Source organism: Somniosus microcephalus, chromosome 3 (genome assembly GCF_052327205.1).
Source record: "Somniosus microcephalus isolate GS21.2 chromosome 3, FLI_Smic_1.0, whole genome shotgun sequence".
In the NCBI taxonomy this organism is placed as follows: Eukaryota; Metazoa; Chordata; class Chondrichthyes; order Squaliformes; family Somniosidae; genus Somniosus; species Somniosus microcephalus.
This window is the reverse complement of record NC_140989.1, coordinates 91,866,559-91,886,059: the sequence shown is the minus strand read 5'-3', so window position 1 is coordinate 91,886,059 and position 19,501 is coordinate 91,866,559. Positions and strand designations below refer to the sequence as shown.

At 45.1% G+C, this 19,501-nt stretch overlaps 1 protein-coding gene across 3 annotated transcripts; it reads left to right on the top strand.

Moving 5' to 3' along the window:
• The first annotated feature begins 3,981 nt into the window (after window positions 1-3,981).
• On the top strand, window positions 3,982-18,201 carry gpr75 (G protein-coupled receptor 75). Of its 3 annotated transcripts, XR_015077508.1 has the most exons (4): window positions 3,984-4,681; window positions 8,082-8,196; window positions 10,067-10,186; window positions 16,579-18,201. XR_015077508.1 is itself a non-coding variant. In XM_085981333.1 (2 exons), exon 2 carries the CDS (start codon window positions 5,174-5,176, stop codon window positions 6,857-6,859), a length of 1,686 nt encoding a protein of 561 aa, XP_085837459.1. In that variant the 5' UTR covers window positions 3,986-4,681; window positions 5,146-5,173; the 3' UTR covers window positions 6,860-7,687. The 3 variants fall into 3 exon arrangements, 1 of the variants encoding a protein (XP_085837459.1); XR_015077507.1 differs by having other exon boundaries at window positions 3,982-4,681; window positions 8,082-10,186; XM_085981333.1 differs by lacking the exons at window positions 8,082-8,196; window positions 10,067-10,186; window positions 16,579-18,201 and adding an exon at window positions 5,146-7,687 and having other exon boundaries at window positions 3,986-4,681.
• Window positions 18,202-19,501: the final 1,300 nt, after the last annotated feature.

Here is a 19,501-nt window from a genome sequence, read left to right as displayed (position 1 = left end):
CACGGTACAATATCCGCTTCCACGAATTGAGGATATTTTCGCCTCGCTATCTGGAGGTAAACGCTTCACCAAAATTGATCTAGCCCAGGCATACTTGCAAATGGAGGTAGAAGAAGCCTCGAAACAATACCTCATGATCAACACTCATAAAGGTCTCTATCAATACAACCGGCTGGTGTTCGGGGTAGCATCGGCTCCGGCTATTTGGCAAAGGGCGATGGATCAAGTCCTGCAAGGGATTCCAGGGACCCAGTGTTATTTGGACGACATCCTGGTCACGGGCGAAAATGACAGTGATCACCTCGCCAACTTGGAGAAGATGCTCACCAGATTAAAGGAATATGGGCTACGAGCTAATCACCATAAGTGCGAGTTTTTCCAGAAGCAGATCTCGTATTGTGGCCACGTCATCGATGAAGAGGGGTTACATAAGTCCCCTGAAAAGATTGAGGCAGTAGTCAAGGCTCCAGCACTGGAAAATGTGTCACAACTGAGGTCGTTCCTCGGGCTGGTAAACTACTACCATAAGTTCTTACCAAATTTGTCCACGGTATTACACCCACTGAACACCCTACTGCAAACAGGGGTACCATGGAAGTGGAATGACGAACGTAGACGAGCTTTCCAGAAGTGCAAAGAATTGATTACATCAAAAGAGGTGTTGGCCCATTTCAACCCAGCACTACCAATTCGTTTGGCATATGATGCATCACCCCATGGTATTGGAGCGGTGCTGTCGCACAAATTCCCAGACGGGTTGGAGAGGCCGGTAGCCTTTGCATCTCGGTCACTAACTTCAGCTGAGCGCAACTACGCCCAGATTGACAGGGAGGCCCTCAGCCTAGTATAGGGAGTAAAAAAATTCAACCACTATCTGCATGGGCAGAAGTTCACCTTGCTGACTGACCACCAACCACTTGTCTCCATCTTTAATCCTAAGAAGGGCGTTCCAGTGATGACTGCACAACGGTTACAAAGATGGTCCCTGTTTCTAGGGGCGAATCAATATGAAATAGAATATAAAGGCACGAAACAGCATGGAAACGCTGATGGGCTATCACGCCTGCCACTGCTTACTGTGGAGGAAGCACCAGCAGTGGACCCTATTGAGATATTTTATTCATCAATAATTGAACGATTGCCAGTAACGAACGCGGATATAGAGAAGGAGACCCGTAATGATCTGACGCTGTCTCGGGTATATGATTTGACGGTGAGGGGATGGCCAACACATGGCGACTCACTGTTGCCAGCATTCTCATCCAGAAGAGAACAGCTGTCAGTATGCCAGGGGACAGTGATGTGTGGATCCAGAGTGGTGATTCCACCCAAGTTAAGGGAGAGAGTGCTAAATGAGCTTCATGAAGGTCATTTGGGGGGAGTGAAAATGAAAAGCCTTGCTAGGGCTTATGTGTGGTGGCCGGGAATCGATCAACAAATCGAAGATCTAACCAAGAACTGCTCAGGATGCCAGAAGGTCCAAAATGCACCACCACATGCCCCTCTACACCCATGGGAGTGGCCCTCCTCTCCATGGCAACGGGTGCATATTGATTTTGCTGGTCCATTCATGGACTCCATGTTCTTAGTAGCAGTGGATGCTCATTCGAAATGGCCTGAGGTGATAAAAATGTCCTCAACCACTACAGAGAAAACGATTGCAGTCCTACGGACCATATTTACCAGGAGCGGCTTGCCAGAGCAGATTTGCTCTGATAATGGACCACAGTTTGTGTCCGAAGAGTTTCGAAAATTTATGAGAAGGAATGGAGTAAGGCATTACACATCCGCCCCGTATCATCCAGCCACAAATGGATTGGCTGAGAGGTTCGTACAAACCTTTAAGAAGGCGATAAAGGCCATGTGTGATGATGAAATTCCACTACAGCATAAGGTGGACAATTTCTTATTAGCCTACCGAAACGCGACACATGCAGTTACCAACCAGACCCCGGCCATGATGTTCTTTAACCGAAGGTTGAGATCTCGTCTGGACTTGCTCAGACCAAATGTGGGAAGAAATGTTGAGGATAAACAATTCCAGCACATCAATGAGAAGCCGACAAGGAGCTTCAATGTAGGACAACCAGTCTTGGCCCGTGACTACCGAACAGAGAAATGGCAACCCGGAACGATATGCACAAGGCAGTGGCCATTAATGTACACAGTGGATGTCGGGGAGAACATTGTGAGACGCCACATCGATCAGATCTTAGCGTCACAGGAACGAGTCAACCCCATGTCTCGCGTACCTGGGGATGAACCCGACATACCGGTAGCATCTACCTCCGAACCAGTAGCAGTGGAAACCGATGAACTAACCAACGAAAAGGGGCCAGAATTGCCTCCGCACCAAGAACAAGAACCTCAGGAAAGGCGCTATCCCGAAAGGATCAGGAAGCCGCCCCAAAGACTGAATCTATAAATGGACTATTGTTGTTTAATGTACATGTTAAAGTGTTAATTGTTATTTGAATATTATGGGTACTGCTAATCTAAAAGGGGAGGAATTGTAGTGTATGTACCTTTAAGAGAGAACTACTTTTACAGCTCCTGTATACTGTAGTACTGGCAGTGACCACACCTGTATATAAGCCTTGAGCATGCCTCTGTACCCCCAGTCTTGAGACTACCCTACTCCAGTAAATACCTGTTGATTGTTAAGTTACAGCATCCGTGTAGTTATTGAAAAACATCATACTCTCAGAATCACGGATCTAACAGTCAGCAAAGGTGCAATGCCTGGATGCAGGCCTGCCTGGTTGTTTCGCAGTTGTTTAATAAAGTACTCGTATTAATTCTAATACCTCGCCTCTTGTCTCACTACATGGAGTTATCACATAGCAGCAATATATGAGTCCAGCACCTTAAAAACCCCATACCTGAAGATAAGTGTGTGTGTGTATGTGTGTTGATCAAAATTTGTTTTAAAAGTTCTTGTATTGAGAGGGGGAAACAGAAAATCACCCTAATTTTGTTAGCGTTTTTAAATAGTTAAATAAGGCAAACTTGAATCGACAGCTTTTCTCCCAATATTTGAAAGCTAATAGTAATATAGTAATAGTTTCAGGCAGGAGAAGAGCTTGGGTCCCCCGAGCCCACCTATCCACAGTGTTCCCACCCTAAATCTGATCTGTTAACAAGAACCTGTCTCGTTCCTTCTCCACACCCATGAAGGTTTCTTGTTCCACCACCGTGCTGGTAATCTGTACCAGGTACATCCCTTTTAGATACATTTACTCCTATATTTCCTATTTTATTTTGTTCTCCGTTAATTTGTCTATGACTCCTCGTGCTTGAATTTTGTACACGGCAGAAAAGCTTACTTGGATCCAATTCGTCCAAACTTTTCATAATTTTAAACACTTGTATCATATCCCCTCTTAGTCTTTGTTTTACAAGAGAGAAAAGACCCAGGGTAGTCAATTTTTCCTGATAGGTCATTTGCCGAAAATCTTAGATCAACCATGTTGCCCTTTTCTATACCCCTCCAATAACTGAATATTCTTTATGGGGGGACCCAAACTACCCGGGCCAAATACATTTTAAAATGACCTCTGTGCATTTGTTCTGCCCCCTTGCCGTGCACCCCAACATTCTGCTTGTTTTTTAACAGCCCGGAAACATTTGATTTGATTTGATGTCAGACATTTGCTGATAACGAGGTATTCGCAGATTTTCTAAAATGAGTGCGACTTGATTCAACTACTCGGGCCTAAATTATTTTAAACCTTCCAGTGATAAAAAATCAGACGCGCTTCATTTTAAATATATTTTACAAGTTCTGCTCCTAACCTTTATTCCCTAAGCATTGTGCTATTTATTATTTCTACATGTCTATTAGAAACGGTGCCGATACGAATATTGTCACATCCCTCTTTGTCGACCCCCTTTTTCCTTCCTGGTGGGTTTTTTTCTGGCAGCCGCTTCAAGTATAAATGATTGCAGTGTGGGCTCTGGTTCCCATGGCGATTTGCCTCCGTTGCTGCACAGTGTGTGAATATTAATGGTTTGGCCGGCTCCGGGCGGCCGCTGGCCGGCGGAGATTTCCTGGCGATGAGAAGGGGAGGCGGGCGCTTGGCGCTGGCTGGAGGAGCTCTGCGAGCGGCAGCTCCAGGCGGTTCAGCTGTAAAATAACGAGGACTCTTTTGTCAGATGGATATTTGTTAACGTGCTCCCGGTCTTTTGAGGAGGGGCAGGCGGGGAGGGTGAGCTTTGCTCCGCTCCGACTGCACGCCTCAGTGTTTGGCCGCTTTGGTGCGCCCCACTCGGCGAGTCTCCAAATTCTGGCGTATTCTCTGCTTTCCAGGAATCAACATCGGATGGGCCGGGCCGGCGCTTCAACAGATTAAAGACCCTTCGACTTTAGACATGTAACGATTGGAAATGGAGAGGGTTATTGTCGACCCGAATGTTTTTTTTTGAAAATTAAACTTTGGCCAAGTTATCTCCGAATTTACACATCTATTTCTCAGTAGCGGAGATCGGCGCCCCTCTGTGGTGTCTCCGCTCATTTTTGGTGCAGCGTTGCGGGAATCCCTGAAGCCGCCGGGGTGCCGAGCAGTGAAGGCGGGCCGGGCCGGGCCGGGTGAGTTTGGCTGAAGACCATCCCAGCCGGAGCCGGGACTGGGCGACATTCTCCGCCAGCGAGAGCTGCCGCACACTCGGCCAGCGGGACAAGGTAAGGCGGTGTGACGGAATCTTTCTCCGGGGAATCAGCTGTCGGTGTTAACACGGCCAAAAGCCTTTTGTTGTACAATCTGCACCTCGGTTCAAACGGCGACACATTTAAGTGTGAGGGTCTGGTCGGTGTAAAATATTGGAAGGTTTTTTAGGGAATGAGGGAGGGGAGTTTCCCCCGGCTCAACAAACTCTAGCTCTTGAGCAGTAACCTGAGAAAATCACATTTTGAATTCTTGGTTTCCATCACTTGGGCACAATTGATTCACAATGTAACCTTTCAGTGGGTGGAGGCATTTAGAGGATGGGACCCCCCCCCCCCACACACACAAGGTATGAGAACCCCATATGGAATATTTGTTGGCGGGGGGGGGGAGGATCTGGTTTTCCTGTTACCCAGATTAAGTGCAAATCCCAAAACACTGCATTCAATGATTCCAACCTATGAACTGTGATTGTATGTAGGTGTCACAGGGAAGACAACTGATATTCAATGAAAACCCATCTTGGCGTTTTTAGAAGCTGGTTCTCCAGACACTCGGTTGGAAAGATGAATCTGACACAAAGAACATGGCCTTCAGCAGACCAGAGCTTTCCAAATGTAATTAACACCTCTTATGCCTGGATCAGTGGTAATGTAACCGTGGGAGATCTCCAGGAGCTCATCCACATGGCCACGCTCTCCACATGCACTCTCCTACTGGTATTTATATTCTGTTTAGGAACATATGGCAACGTGATTGTCGTCTTGTCCTTCTTCGATCCAGCATTTAGGAAATTCCGGACTAACTTTGACTTTATGATCCTGAACCTTTCATTTTGTGATCTATTCATCTGTTGTGTGACAGCACCCATGTTTGCTTTCATTTTATTTTTTGATTCAGATAGCAATGTCTCTGAGGCTTTCTGCTTCACCTTTCACCTCACCAGTGCTGGATTCATAATAATGTCCCTGAAATCTGTGGCAGTTATAGCACTCCATCGTCTGCGCATGGTGCTGGGCCAGCAACCCAACACAACTGCTTCTTTTCCCTGTACTCTTATCCTAACCATCAGTCTGTGGACCATAAGTTTTACCCTAGCCACCCTGGCTACCCTCAGGACATACCCTGAGAGATCCAGAGTATGTGTGCCCCTCTTTGGATGCATTAATGGAGATGGTAAAGTCATACTCTATCTATATGTTATAGATTTTGCCTTGTGTGTGGGCATTGTGTCAGTCTCCTATGTGATGATAGCCCATGTACTGAGGAAAAATGCACAAGTGAGGAAATGTGCTATCATTACTGTTGATACATCAAGACCCAAGGCCCTCATGAGCACAGGGATTGATCGTGTACAACCTGTAATGCAGCCCCTTTACCGAAATCAGAATTACAACAAACTCCAGCATGTGCAAACACATGCCTACACCAAAAAACTTACCCATGTCCAGACTTCTGCAAACAGGTTGCAACTTGTGTCTTCAGTGAATCTTTCTGGCACAAAAGATTCAAAGGCTGTGGTGACATGTGTTGTCATTGTGTTCTCAGTATTAGTTTGCTGCCTGCCATTGGGAATCTCCCTCATACAAGATGTTTTGACACCACAGAGCAGTTTTATTTTAAATCAGTTTAAGCTGTGTGGATTCACATTAATATTCTTTAAATCAGGATTAAATCCATTTATATATTCACGTAACAGTGCTGGACTCAGGAAGAGAATTCTCTGGTGTACACAGTATGTGGCTCTTGGCTGCTTGTGTTGCAAGCATAAGACGACTAGGTTACGAGCAGTAGGCAAAGGGAGCCTGGATGTGAACAGAAATAAATCGTCTCATCATGAAACAAATTCAGCTTATGTGTTGTCTCCTAAACCACAGAGAAAGTTGGTGGACCAGGCTTGTGGACCCAGTCACTCAAGGGACAGTGTGTTAAGTCCCAAAATGTCTGTTGGCCACCAGCATTATGCACAAAGTAACTCGACACCTATCAACACAAGGATTGAGCCTTACTACAGTATTTACAACAGCAGCCCTTCCCAGGAAGCAAGCACCCCAAACAGTTTGCAGCCAGTGAATTCTACCTGTGGATTTGCCAAATCACACATTGCCATGCATTACCATACGGCAAAAATACCAGATTTTGTGCAGGAGTGTGATAATACTTCCATGAAGCAAATACCGGTCCCATCAGTTTAACAACAGGTTATAATCATAGAATAATACGGCACAGAAGTAGGCCATTCAGCCCACCGTGCCCGGTGGCATAGTGGTTAGCACTGTTGCCTCACAGCGGCAGGGACCCGGGTTCGAATCCGGCTTCGGGTGACTGTCTGTGTGGAGTTTGCACATTCTCCCCGTGTTTGCGTGGGTTTTCTCCAGGTGCTCCAGTTTCCTCCCACAGTCCAAAGATGTGCGGGTTAGGTTGATTGGCTATGATAAATTGACCCTTAGTGTTAGGGGGATTAAATACGTGGGGTTACGGGGATAGGGTGGGATATGTGTCGGTGCAGGCTCGATGGGCCGAAATGGCCTCTATCTGCACTGTGGGGTTTCTGTGATTCTGTGTGTGAAGTGTGTCAGCTGTTATGTTTTTTTCTCACCTGAATATTCTATAATCATCAATAGATTGAACATTAGAAAGGCATGAACTTTTCATCCCTCTCGCCATAGCCTATATTTACATAACATTTTTTGGCAAAATTAAATGCTTGATTTTAATAAATCCCAATGCAGGAATGTGTGGATTGTTTAAAAGGTACGTTATTTGTAAGAAGTAATGTCGAATAGAGCTCAGCAATGATAATAACTGCTGTGGCAACTAAGAGTCTGGCTTTTGTAGTTGCATCACTGTTTCTGAAATACTGCACAGCTCTAATCATGTCAACTTATTTCTTCAATAAAGTTGTGATTTTTTGCAATTATTTTATTTTCATTTCTTGAAACTAAAACAAAATTGCATATGTAGCAGTCACCATACCTTGTTTAATTGAATTCTGTTTTGAAATAAAGTTAATTTCACATCTCTTTTGGTGGATAATTTATTACGAGGTTGGTAATAAGTTGACTTCACTAAGATAGAAGTTAACTAATTATTCTTTAAATCTTTTGTATCATTTTTGACGTGTGTTTTGTGCTTGTAAAGTTGCAGCAGGTCAGTATTGAGAAATGGAATAGGTTTCCAGATTTTGCTCCCAGAATAAGCATTAAACAATCCACGTCACTTTCACATTGTGTTGGCTCCCATATAACATCCTCCAAGTCTGTCAATGGCAACCTATCTGTCACCAATTACTGTGGGTAACATTGAGGATTTGTTTTGTTACTGGGTGTTTGCAGGTGACATCTCCAATCTTATACTGTGATACTTATCATGCATTACTTTTTCCTTGTTTAAATTATTTTGCATTTTTCCTCTTAGTTTTTTCAGGTCTCCTAATCTCCTAACACCATGCATCTTTCCTCAGCTGAGAGGGCAGGAGGACAACGTTCTCCTGGGCCTTTGGCCCTGCCACTGACCGACTGGGCACACAAAGGTTTGTAAGACTGGTTAGGAGAGATTCGTCTTCCAACTTTTCTCTTCCACCCTGTTCCTCTGCTTAGCACATTTCTCAATGAGAACGCACTTGTGGGATTTGCAGGCATGAGCCCAAGTTCTACCATTGTTACAGCATTTTAAAGAATTGTTGTGATCATCATTATCAGTGCATCCCCTAGAGCCATAAAGATGTAAAATTTTTTAGAATAGAATATACTGCAGTACTTTCTACTTGCTTTGTGTGAATATTGTGCTAATCAGTCTGAAGGGTGTTCATGGTAAGAAATGGAAGATTTTCAATTTTAGTTTCAGCAGGGTTAGAAGCAGAGTACAATTCCTTCTGCTTTGCCCCAACAACTTGCTTCACTCTTAACCTACTGCATAAGCATAAATATTTTTCCATTTCCCAACTCAACCATTCTATGGCCTCTGGGTGAGCTTGCCAAGTAGTGGCAGTCATGTACTGTGGGCACTGTCCAAACTCATTTCACGTAGGCCTCGGAGTCAGCAGAGAAAAGCTGATGTGTATTTAAACCCAGGTCCTAGGGGTGAAAGGCTAATGTACTGCCCATTGCACCACTTCTTGAAGTATGTTCCAACATACTTATCCTGTCTTCCTTCAATGGCCTTTCTGAATTTACCATTCTAAATGTAGACAAGATAAACAAGTAATAAAGCAAGCTCAACTTGGTTCAATTGGAAATTGAGATTTCCAGCCCCACTCTAGGACTTGAGTGCAGGATCTAACCTAAAACCAGAGGGAGTTGAAGACGCTGTTCTTTAGAGGAAGGGGAACATTTTACAGAATTGTTCTCTCGGCTGGGACTACGATTTGATAAAATGATCCCTGAAATGTTAAACTGAAGTCCAAGTGGATATTAAAGATCTTGTGCACTATTTGAAGAAGAGCAGCGAGTTTGCCCTGTGTCCTGGCCAACATTCTTCCCTCAACGAAAAACAAATGAAATGGTGATTCATCTCATTGCTGTTTATAATATCTTGCTATGTGCAAAATGGCTGTGTTTCCCGACATAACAACAGTCTCTGTACTTCAAAGTAATTTATATGAAGTACTTTGAGATGTTTCTGAGAGATATGATGTGTTATATAAACATGTCATTTTTGAATTAAAGAGGGTATTTTCAATGTGGGTCATGACCCTTCAATATTTTTGTTATTGTTTTAACCTGTTGTTTCCTTATGAAGCACACAGTTAAAATTACCTGATTTTCCTTTAAATAATACAATTTGTGTTATGAGCAGGTATATGACTTATACAGGAACTATGAGCCCGTGAGTACCCATTTTACCTATACTATTTGGCAGGACAAAAGGTCCAATGAAACTCCAGTGGCCTAAATAAGTGAGTGCAGAGACCTCTTGCCATTGGAATAAGAAGTAGTTCAGAAAGTCTAAGATTAGTTTTCCTGTAGTAGCGCTCAGCCAGCTCCTTTGTTTCAGGGCCTATAAAAACAGGCTTTGCAGTGCAATTTGCACTAAGTGCGGTTTGAACAGAGTGCTGGAGTTGGGTAGGTGAGGGAGTCTTAACTGTTTTCTAAAAAATCTAAATTTTGTTTGTTTCACATTTAATGTTACTGTTTAAAATCTAAATTTCCCAGCCATAAGCAGGGATATAAAAGGCCTACAATTCAGAGCAGCTGAAGGCAGTTAATTAGGGAAACTAGATTAAACTGGTTTTCCTGTAGCAGGGCTCAGCCAGCTCCTTTGTTTCAGGGCCGATTAAAAACAGGCTTCGCAGTGCGATTTGAACAGAGTGCTGGAGTTGGATGAGTGAGTGAGTTAGGTGAGGAGTGGAAGGAGGAGCTTCCTTGCTTCGCCGTTGCTTTTCCTAACTTTTCACCCTGTAGGAATTGGTTCTTTACACCAAGGAAAGAGTCCGAGAGTGGGAACAGTCAAACAACAACAACTGCAAAACCGCTAAAGTGACGTCATAACCAGGGAAGGAGCTGATTGGCAAGTAGGACCTGGTGAGTATTTCTACAGTCCTGTCGTTAAAGTAAAAGTAAGGTCTCTAGTTTAGAGTAAGTAGTGTGTAAAGTGAAGTAAGGTCCTTAGTGTATTTAATAATCTTTAATTTAGAGGAAGTAAAGGGAGTAAATTAAGGGTAGGACATGGCAGGGCAGCGTGGAGTGCTCCTCCAGTGCTGTGTGGGAAGTCAGGGACACTTTCAGTGTCCAGGACGAACACGTGTGCAGGAAGTGTCTCCAGCTGCAGTTACTCGAAATCCGCGTTTTGGATCTTGAGTTGCGGTTGGAGTCACTGTGGAGCATCCGCGAGGCTGAGATCTACGTGGATAGCCCGTTTAACGAGGTGGTCACACCGCAGGTAAAGAGTGCACAGGCAGACAGGAAATGGGTGACCGCCAGGCAGAGTAATAGAACTAGGAAGGTAGTGCAGGAGTCCCCTGGGTCCATCTCCCTCTCCAACAGATTTTCTGTTTTGGATACTGTTGGGGGAGATGGTTTCTCAGGGGAATACAGGAAGAGCCAAGTCCGTGGCACTACGAGTGGCTCAACTGCACAGGAGAGGAGGAAAAAGAGCAGGAGAGCAATAGTGATAGGGGATTCTATCGTAAGGGGAATAGATAGACGTTTCTGTGGCCGCAGACGTGACTCCAGGATGGTATGTTGCCTCCCTGGTGCCAGGGTCAAGGATGTCACTGAGCGGCTGCAGGACATTCTGAAGGGGGAGGGTGAACAGCCAGAGGTCGTGGTCCATATCGGTACCAACGACATAGGTAGAAAGAGGGACAAGATCCTGCAAGCAGAACATAGGGAGCTTGGAAATAAATTAAAAAGCAGGACCTCAAAGGTAGTAATCTCAGGCTTACTCCCAGTGCCACGTGCTAGCGAGAGCAGATATAGGAGAATAGACCAGATGAATGCATGGCTGGAGAGATGGTGTAGGAGGGAGGGATTTAAATTCCTGAGGCATTGGGATGGATTCTGGGGAAGGTGGGACCTGTACAAGCTGGACGGATTACACCTCGGCAGAACCGGGACCAATATCCTCGCAGGGGGGCTTGCTAGTGCTGTTGGGAAGGATTTAAATTAGTTTGTCAGGGGGCTGGGAACCTAAGTGTGGGCCCAGAACGTTGAGAAACAAAGCTGGAAGTGCAAGTTAGAAAAGTAGTCAGCAAAACTAGTAGGGAGCAGAAACAAAGGCCAACAGTAAAGAGGGTCAAAGTGCAGAAAAATATTAAACAGGCAAAGTTGAAGGCACTTTATCTAAATGCACGTAGCATTCGCAACAAGGTGGATGAATTAATGGCAGTAATAGAAGTAATTGGATATGATTGCCATTGCCATTACAGCTGTGAACTGAATATTCCAGGGTACTCAACATTTAGGAAGGACAGACGAAAAGGAGGTGGCGCAGCGCTGTTAATAAGGGGTGAGATCAGTACGTTAGCAAATTCCATAGATTCACCACCCTCTGAGTGAAGAAGTTTCTCCTCATCTCAGTTTTGAAACGGCAGCCCCTTATTCTAAGATTATGCCCCCTAGTTCTGGTCTCACCCATCAGTGGAAACATCCTCCCCGTATCCACCCGATCAAGCCCCCTCACAATCTTATGTTTCAATAAGATCGCCTCTCATTCTTCTGAATTCCAATGAGTAGAGGCCCAACCTACTCAACCTTTCCTCATAAGTCAACCCCCTCATCTCCGGAATAAACCGAGTGAACCTTCTCTGAACTGCCTCGAAAGCAAGTATATCTTTTCTTAAATATGGAAACCAAAATTGTACGCAGTATTGCAGGTGTGGCCTCACCAGTACCCTGTATAACTGAAGCAAGACTTCCCTGCTTTTATACTCCATCCCCCTTGCAATAAAAGCCAAGATTCCATTGGCCTTCCTGATCACCTGCTGTACCTGCATACTAACCTTCTGTGTTTCATGCACCAGGACCCTCAGATCGCTTTGTACTGTAGCACTTTGCAGTTTCTCTCCATTTAGATAATAACTTGCTCTTTGATTTTTTCTGCCAAAGTGCATAACCTCACACTTTCCAACATTATATTCCATCTGCCAAATTTCTGCCCGCTCACTTAGCCTGTCTATGTCCTTTTGCAGGTTTTTTATGTCCTCCTCACTGACTGCTTTCCCTCCCATCTTTGTATCGTCGGCAAACTTGGATACGTTGCACTTGGTCCCCTCCTCCAAATCATTAATATAGATTGTAAAGAGTTGGGGTCCCAGCACTGACCCCTGCGGCACACCACTAGTTACTGATTGCCAACCCGAGAATGAACCATTTATCCCCACTCTCTGTTTTCTGTTAGATAGCCAATCTTCCACCCATGCCTGTGATTTTTTTATCTTGTGCAGTAATCTTTTGTGTGGCACCTTGTCAAATGCCTTTTGGAAGTCCAAATACACCACATCCACTGGTTCCCCTTTATCCACCCTGTTACGTCCTCAAAGAATTCGAGCAAATTTGTCAAACATGACTTCCCCTTCATAAAACCATGCTGACTCTGTCTGATTAAATTATGCTTATCCAAATGTCCTGTTACTGCTTCCTTAATAATGGACTCCAACATTTTACCAACCACAGATGTTAGGCTAACTGGTCTATAGTTTCCAGCCTTTTGTCTACCTCCCTTTTTAAATAAGGGCGTTACATTAGCAGTTTTCCAATCTGCTGGGACCTTTCCTGAATCCAGGGAGTTTTGGAAAATTACCACCAATGCATCCGCAATCCCTACCGCTACTTCTCTCAAGACCCTAGGATGTAAGCCATCAGGTCCAGGGGATTTATTCGCCTTAAGTCCCATTATCTTACCGAGTACCATCTCCTTAGTGATTTTAATCGTGTTTAGCTCCTCCCTCCCCCCCCCCCCCCCCATAGCCCCCTGTTTGTCCAGTGTTGGGATATTTTTAGTGTCCTCTACTGTAAAGACTGATGCAAAATATTTGTTCAGCATATTTGCCATCTCCATGTTCCCCACTACTAATTTCCCGGTCTCGTCCTCTAAGGGACCAACATTCACTTTAGCCACCCTTTTTCTTTTTATATAACTGTAGAAACTCTTGCTATCTGTTTTTATATTTTTTGCTAGTTTACTTTCATAATCTATCTTCCCTTTCTTAATTAATCTTTTAGTTATTCTTTGCTGGCTTTTAAATGCTTCCCAATCTTCTATCCTCCCACTAGATTTGGCTACTTTATATGCCCTTGTTTTCAGTCGGATACTGTCCTTTATTACTTTACTTAGCCACGGATGGCTGTCTTTTCTTTTACGCCCCTTTTTCCTCGGTGGAATATATTTTTCTTGAAAGTTGTGAAATATCTCCTTGAATGTACACCACTGCTCATGCACCGTCTTACACCTTAATCTATTTTCCCAGTCCACTTTACTCTCATACCTTCATAGTCTCCTTTATTTAAGCTTAGTACGCTGGTTTGAGATCCAACTCTCTCACCCTCCAACTGAATTTGGAATTCAACCATGTTATGGTCACTCATTCCAAGGGGATCCTTTACTAGGACATTTTTTATTAATCCTGTCTCATTACACAGGACCAGATCTAAGATTGCCTGCCCCCTGGTTGGTTCAGTAGCATACTGCTCAAGGAACCCATCCCTAATGCACTCTATGAACTCTTCCTCAAGGCTGCCCTGCCCAATTTGATTTGTCCAGTCAATATGAAAGTTAAAATCTCCCATGATTATAGCTGTTCCCTTATTACAAGCCCCAACTATTTCCTGATTTATACTCCGACCAATAGAGTTGCAACTGTTAGGAGGCCTATAGACTACGCCCACTAGTGACTTTTTCCCCTTATTATTCCTTATCTCCACCCAAACTGTTTCACTATCCTGATCCTTTGACCCAATATCATTTCTCACTATTGCAGTGATTCCATCCTTTATTATCATAGCCACCCCACCTCCCTTTCCTTCCTGTCTGTCCTTCCTAATAGTCAAATACCCCTGGGTGTTTAGTTCCCAGTCATGGTCACCTCGCAGCCATGTTTCTGTAATGGCCACCAGATCATACCCATGTGTAGTTATTTGTACCGTCAACTCGTCTATTTTGTTACGAATGCTGCGTGCATTCAGATAAAGAACTTTTAAATATGTTTTGTGACAATTTATTCCTGCTTTTACCCCCTTTACTACTTTACCTTTTATCTTTATATATTCTGTCCCTTCCTGACACGCTCTGGTTTTTAATTTCCCCACTGCTACTTTGCTCTATTGCCTTCTCTGCTGACATTTTTATTTTTCGCTCTCTTGAAACCTCCCCCCCACTAATTAGTTTAAAGCCCTCTCTACAGCCCTAGTTATTCGATTCGCCAGGATTCTAGTCCCAGCACTGGCCAAGTGAAGTCCGTCCCAACGGAACAGCTCTCTCCTGTCCCAGTACTGGTGCCAGTGTCCCAAGAAGCAAAACCCATTTCTCCCACACCAGTCTTTGAGCCACGCATTTAACTCTCTGATTTTACTTACCCTAGCCAAATTTGCTCGTGGCTCAGGTAGTAGTCCAGAGATTATTACCCTTGTGGTTCTGCTTTTTAATTTGGCCCCTAGCTGCTCATACTCCCTCAGCAGAACCTCTTTCCTTGTCCTATCTATGTCATTGGTACCAACATGGGCCACGACAACTGGATCCTCCCCCTCCCACTCCAAGTTTCTCTCCAGCCCAGAGGAGATGTCCTTAACCCTGGCACCGGGCAGGCAACACAACCTTCGGGACTCTCGCTCTTGGCTGCAAAGAACCCTATCCCCCTTATGATACTATCCCCTACCACTACAACATTTCTTTTTACTCCCCCCACTTGAATGGCCCCTCGTTCCACGGTGCTGTGGCCAGGTTGCTCATCCTCCCTGCAGTCCCCGTTCCCGTCCTCATAGGGAGTAAGAGCCTCGAACCTGTCATCCGGAATTTTTAATCAACCGGCAACACGTCGGTGCTGGATACCAGAGAGTTTCCTGTAGTTGGAAAAATGCTGGAATCTATTATAAAGGATGCAATAACTGGGCACTTAGAAACTAAGATTGGGCAGAGTCAACATGGATTTATGAAAGGGAAATCCTGTTTGACAAACCTATTGGAGTTCTTTGAGGATGTAGTGGAGTAGACAAAGGGGAACCGGTAGATGTGGTGTATTTGGATTTTCAGAAGGCCTTCGATAAGGTCCCACACAAGAGGCTGGTGAACAAACTTAGGGTACATGGAATTGGGGGTAATATGGATTGAGAATTGGTTGACAGACAGAAAACAAAGAGTAGGGATAAATGGGTCTTTTTCAGGATGGCAGGCTGTGACTAGTGGGGTACCGCAAGGATCGGTGCTTGGGCCCCAGCTATTCACAATCTATATCAATGATTTGGATGAGGGGACTAAATGTAACATTTCCAAATTTGCTGATGATACAAAGCTAGGTAGCAGTGTCAGTTGTGAAGAGGATGTGAAGAGGCTTCAAGGGGATCGCGACAGGCTCAGTGAGTGGGCGAGAACATGGCAGATGGAATATAATGTGGATAAATGTGAAGTTATCCACTTCGATAGAAAAAACAGAAAGGCAGAGTATTTCCTAAATGGTGAAAGATTGGGGGAATGCAGACGCTCAAAGGGACCTGGGTGTCCTTGTACATGAGTCACTGAAAGTGAATGTGCAGGTGCAGCAAGCCATTAGGAAGGCAAATGGTATGCTGGCCTTTATTACAAGAGGATTTGAGTACGGGTGTAAAGAAGTCTTACTCCAATTATATAGGGCCTTGGTGAGACCACACCTGGAGTACTGTGTACAATTTTGGTCTCCTTACCTAAGGAAGGACGTACTTGCCATAGAGGTAGTGCAACGAAGGTTCACGAGATTGATTCCTGGGATGGCGGGACTGTCGTATGAGAAGAGATTGCGTAAACTAGGCCTGTATTCTCTTGAATTCAGAAGAATGAGAGGGGATCTCATTGATGCATACAAAATTATTACAGGGCTTGATAGGATGAATGCTGGGAGAATGTTTCCCTTGGCTGGGGGAGTCTAGAACCAGGGGCCACAGCCTCAAGATAAAGGGTAGGCCATTCAGGACTGAGATGAGAAGACATTTCTTCACACAGAGGGTGGTGAATCTTTGGAATTCTCCACCCAGAGGGCTGTGGAGGCTCAGTCATTGGGTATATTCAAAACAGAAGTCGATAGATTTCTGACTAGTAAGGGCATCAAGGGATATGGCGATAAGGCCGGTGAATGGAGTTGAGGCAGATCAGCCGTGATTTCATTGAATGGCGGAGCAAGCTCGAAGGGCCGAATGGCCTACTCCTGCTCCTATTTCTTATGTTCTTAGATTACCTATACAAAACAATAAAGACTTCATTAATTTTTTTCACATCTCTTCTTACCAAGTGAATGGAAAGGCACCTACCTCCTGGATGCAGCAGTTTTCGCTTTCCTTTAGCTGCCGGGTTCTGAGGCCCGGGACACCTGGCCGCCCAGGGTTCTTCCATCTGATTGATTGGTTGAAGAGCCTCGCTGTTTCTTGACCTGCTCACAGACGCCACAGTTCCCCTGTAGAGGGCATCGCGCTGAATCGGGCGCCAGATTAGAACAAGTTTCCACTCTAAAGCCAGAGAAAACTTTGTGGGCAGCTGTCAGTGAGGTGAACGCGAGCGCCGTTCCTTTGCCGCTGACCACAAAATCTGGGCTATGATGTATGCTGGCGCTGAGGGAGTGCTGCACTGTTGGAGCTGCTGTCTTTCAGATCAGACATTTAATCAAGCCCCATCCGCTTTCTCAGGTGGACATAAAATATCCCATTGCACTATTCGAAGAGGAGGAGTCCTGGAGAATATTTATCCCTGAACCAATATCAATAAAAGATTATTTGGATATTTATTTCATTGCTGTTTGTGGGACTTTGCTGTGCACAAAATGGCTGCTGCATTTCCCTACATTGCAACAGTGACTACACTTTAAAAGTAATTCATTGGCTGTAAAGCATTATGGGGCATGAGGATGTGAGCGGCGTTATATAAATGCAAGTGCTTTCTTTAAAATTCTGCAGTAAAAATGGAATTTGACTTTGCCAGTCACTATAAACAAGTGTCTCATTATTTTATATGTATTTCTCATCTATTCTGTAGTACCAAGTTATTAGTTTTACGTGCATGCAGAATATCATTTTGTAAAATAGTGCAAAGTATTAATTTCTGCTTAAAATTTTATTACCAAAATAGGCACAAATAATAAAGTACACTTTAGAGCTGCTATATGGAAATAAAGAGTGGGTTCTGATTATTTTCCATCTATACACAAGTAATACAGGTGTACAATTTAAAAATATTGGAGCTCGTCATTGCTGAAAAGTAAGCATTTTTCCACTGTGGTTATCCAATATCACCATTAAGCACCTATCGGTAAGGTTCAGCACGGACAAATTCAAAATAAACCTCTCTCTACTCCATCCTAACAATTGACCCTAACTCCAAGCTCAACTTCTACTGCACCTGGGACCTCTGCGATTGTTAATTTAGTGGGGATTCATGCCAAACTATAGGAAGTTTTGATACTGGCTAACCCTTAGTCAGCAGACAGCTTGTCAGAGCTGGTGATTTTACATATTTTTAGGTGTAGGTTGTTTTGATCTGTATCTCAAACATTTAGAACATCTACATTTATAGCAGTTATTAAAAGGTTTTAATGGAATTTCCCATGTAAGAAAATATGACATTGTGGCGGAGCCACTAAGGGACTCCGATCAGTTGTATATAATTCCCTTTAATAATATGTTAGCTACAGCCGGAGTCTGTATCTTTGTTTTCACTGTTTACATGTACAGAGCGCAATCACTGCTCTGTACATGTAAACGTGATCCCCCAGCGGCGGGAAAAACGTGATGACGTGATGATGTCAGCCACGGGACCGCCCAAGCAGTCCTCGTGGAGCCTCCGAACTGACGACCTATATTCGATGTTCTCCTGTAGTTATCCATTAAACTCTGTTAGCTTTCATTAAACCTTGTTTATTTGATTGCCTGAGTGGACCTCAGTCTTTTGGATAGGAACTAGACATTCCTACATTGGTGACCCCGACTTTCGCGAACGGTTTTTGCAGAAGTTACTGAACATGGAATCGAACGCCGTTGCTTTGAAGCTACCACAGTTCTGGGAGCAACAGCCAGCCGCGTGGTTCATCCAGGCTGAAGCCCAGTTCGCAATCCAGAACGTCGTTGCGGATCAGACCCGTTACTATCACGTGGTCTCTGCCCTCGACAGCGCCACAGCCTCGCGGATCATCGGCCTGCTTGGTAATCTACCAGAAGATCGCAAGTATGAAACGATAAAGGCGCGGTTGTTACAGGTCTTCGGGCTCACGAAGTCGGAGCGCGCCAGCTGGCTGCTCAATATGCCCGGCCTCGGGGACTCCAAGCCGTCCGAGCTCATGAGCCAAATGCTCACGCTCCTGGGCTCCGAACCGGAATGCTTCCTCTTCAGGGAGCTATTCCTCAGCCAGCTACCGGAGCAAGTTCAGGCTGCCCTAGCCAGGTCGGAAGTCACAGACTGCGCAGAGCTGGCTGCCAATGCGGACAAGATCTTCGCAGTGACACAGCAGTACTGCACTGCCACGAGGCGCCCATCCCCCACAGACGCCGCTCCAGCCCCTCAACCTGCGGGGTTGTGCTTCTACCACGCCTGTTTTGGCGCAAAAGCAAGATGCTGCCGCCCTCCCTGCAGCTTTTCGCTCAAAAAAAACAGCAGCCACCCTGTCGAAAGAGGACCGGTTATAACGAGCGCCCTGGGGCTGCGATGGCAATCGGCAATTTGGGAAAACTCCTCTTCATCAACGACTCCCTATCTGGTCGACGTTTCCTCTGCGACACTGGGGCGCAGTGTAGCATCCTACCCGCGTCAAATCTTGATCTACAAGCTGGGGGGGCACGGCCCCTCCAGGTGGCTAATGGGGCCATTCGGACTTTCGGAAGCCGGCGGGTCCAGGTGTGCTTCGGCGGCCAGCGGTTTTACTGGGATTTCATCACGGCCAAAGTCTCTCAAGCCATCCTCGGGGCGGATTTTTTGTGCGCCAACGGCCTCCTGGTGGATGTATGGCATCGCCGGTTGATCAAGGCGGCCACTTTTCACTCCATCCCAAGCCACCGCGGTAACACCGTGGCGCGCACTGTCTCCTGCGCGTTTCCACCTCCGGATGACTTCACTCGCCTCCTCGGAGAGTTCCCAGACCTGACCAGACCCACTTTCTCTTCCACGGCCACGAAACATGGTGTTGAACATCACATCACCACTACTGGCTCCCCAGTCTACGCACGGGCCCA

What these genes read in the sequence shown, in the direction of transcription:
- gpr75 (XM_085981333.1), top strand. Translation starts at nt 5,174, where the DNA reads ATGAAAACCCATCTTGGCGTTTTTAGAAGCTGGTTCTCCAGACACTCG.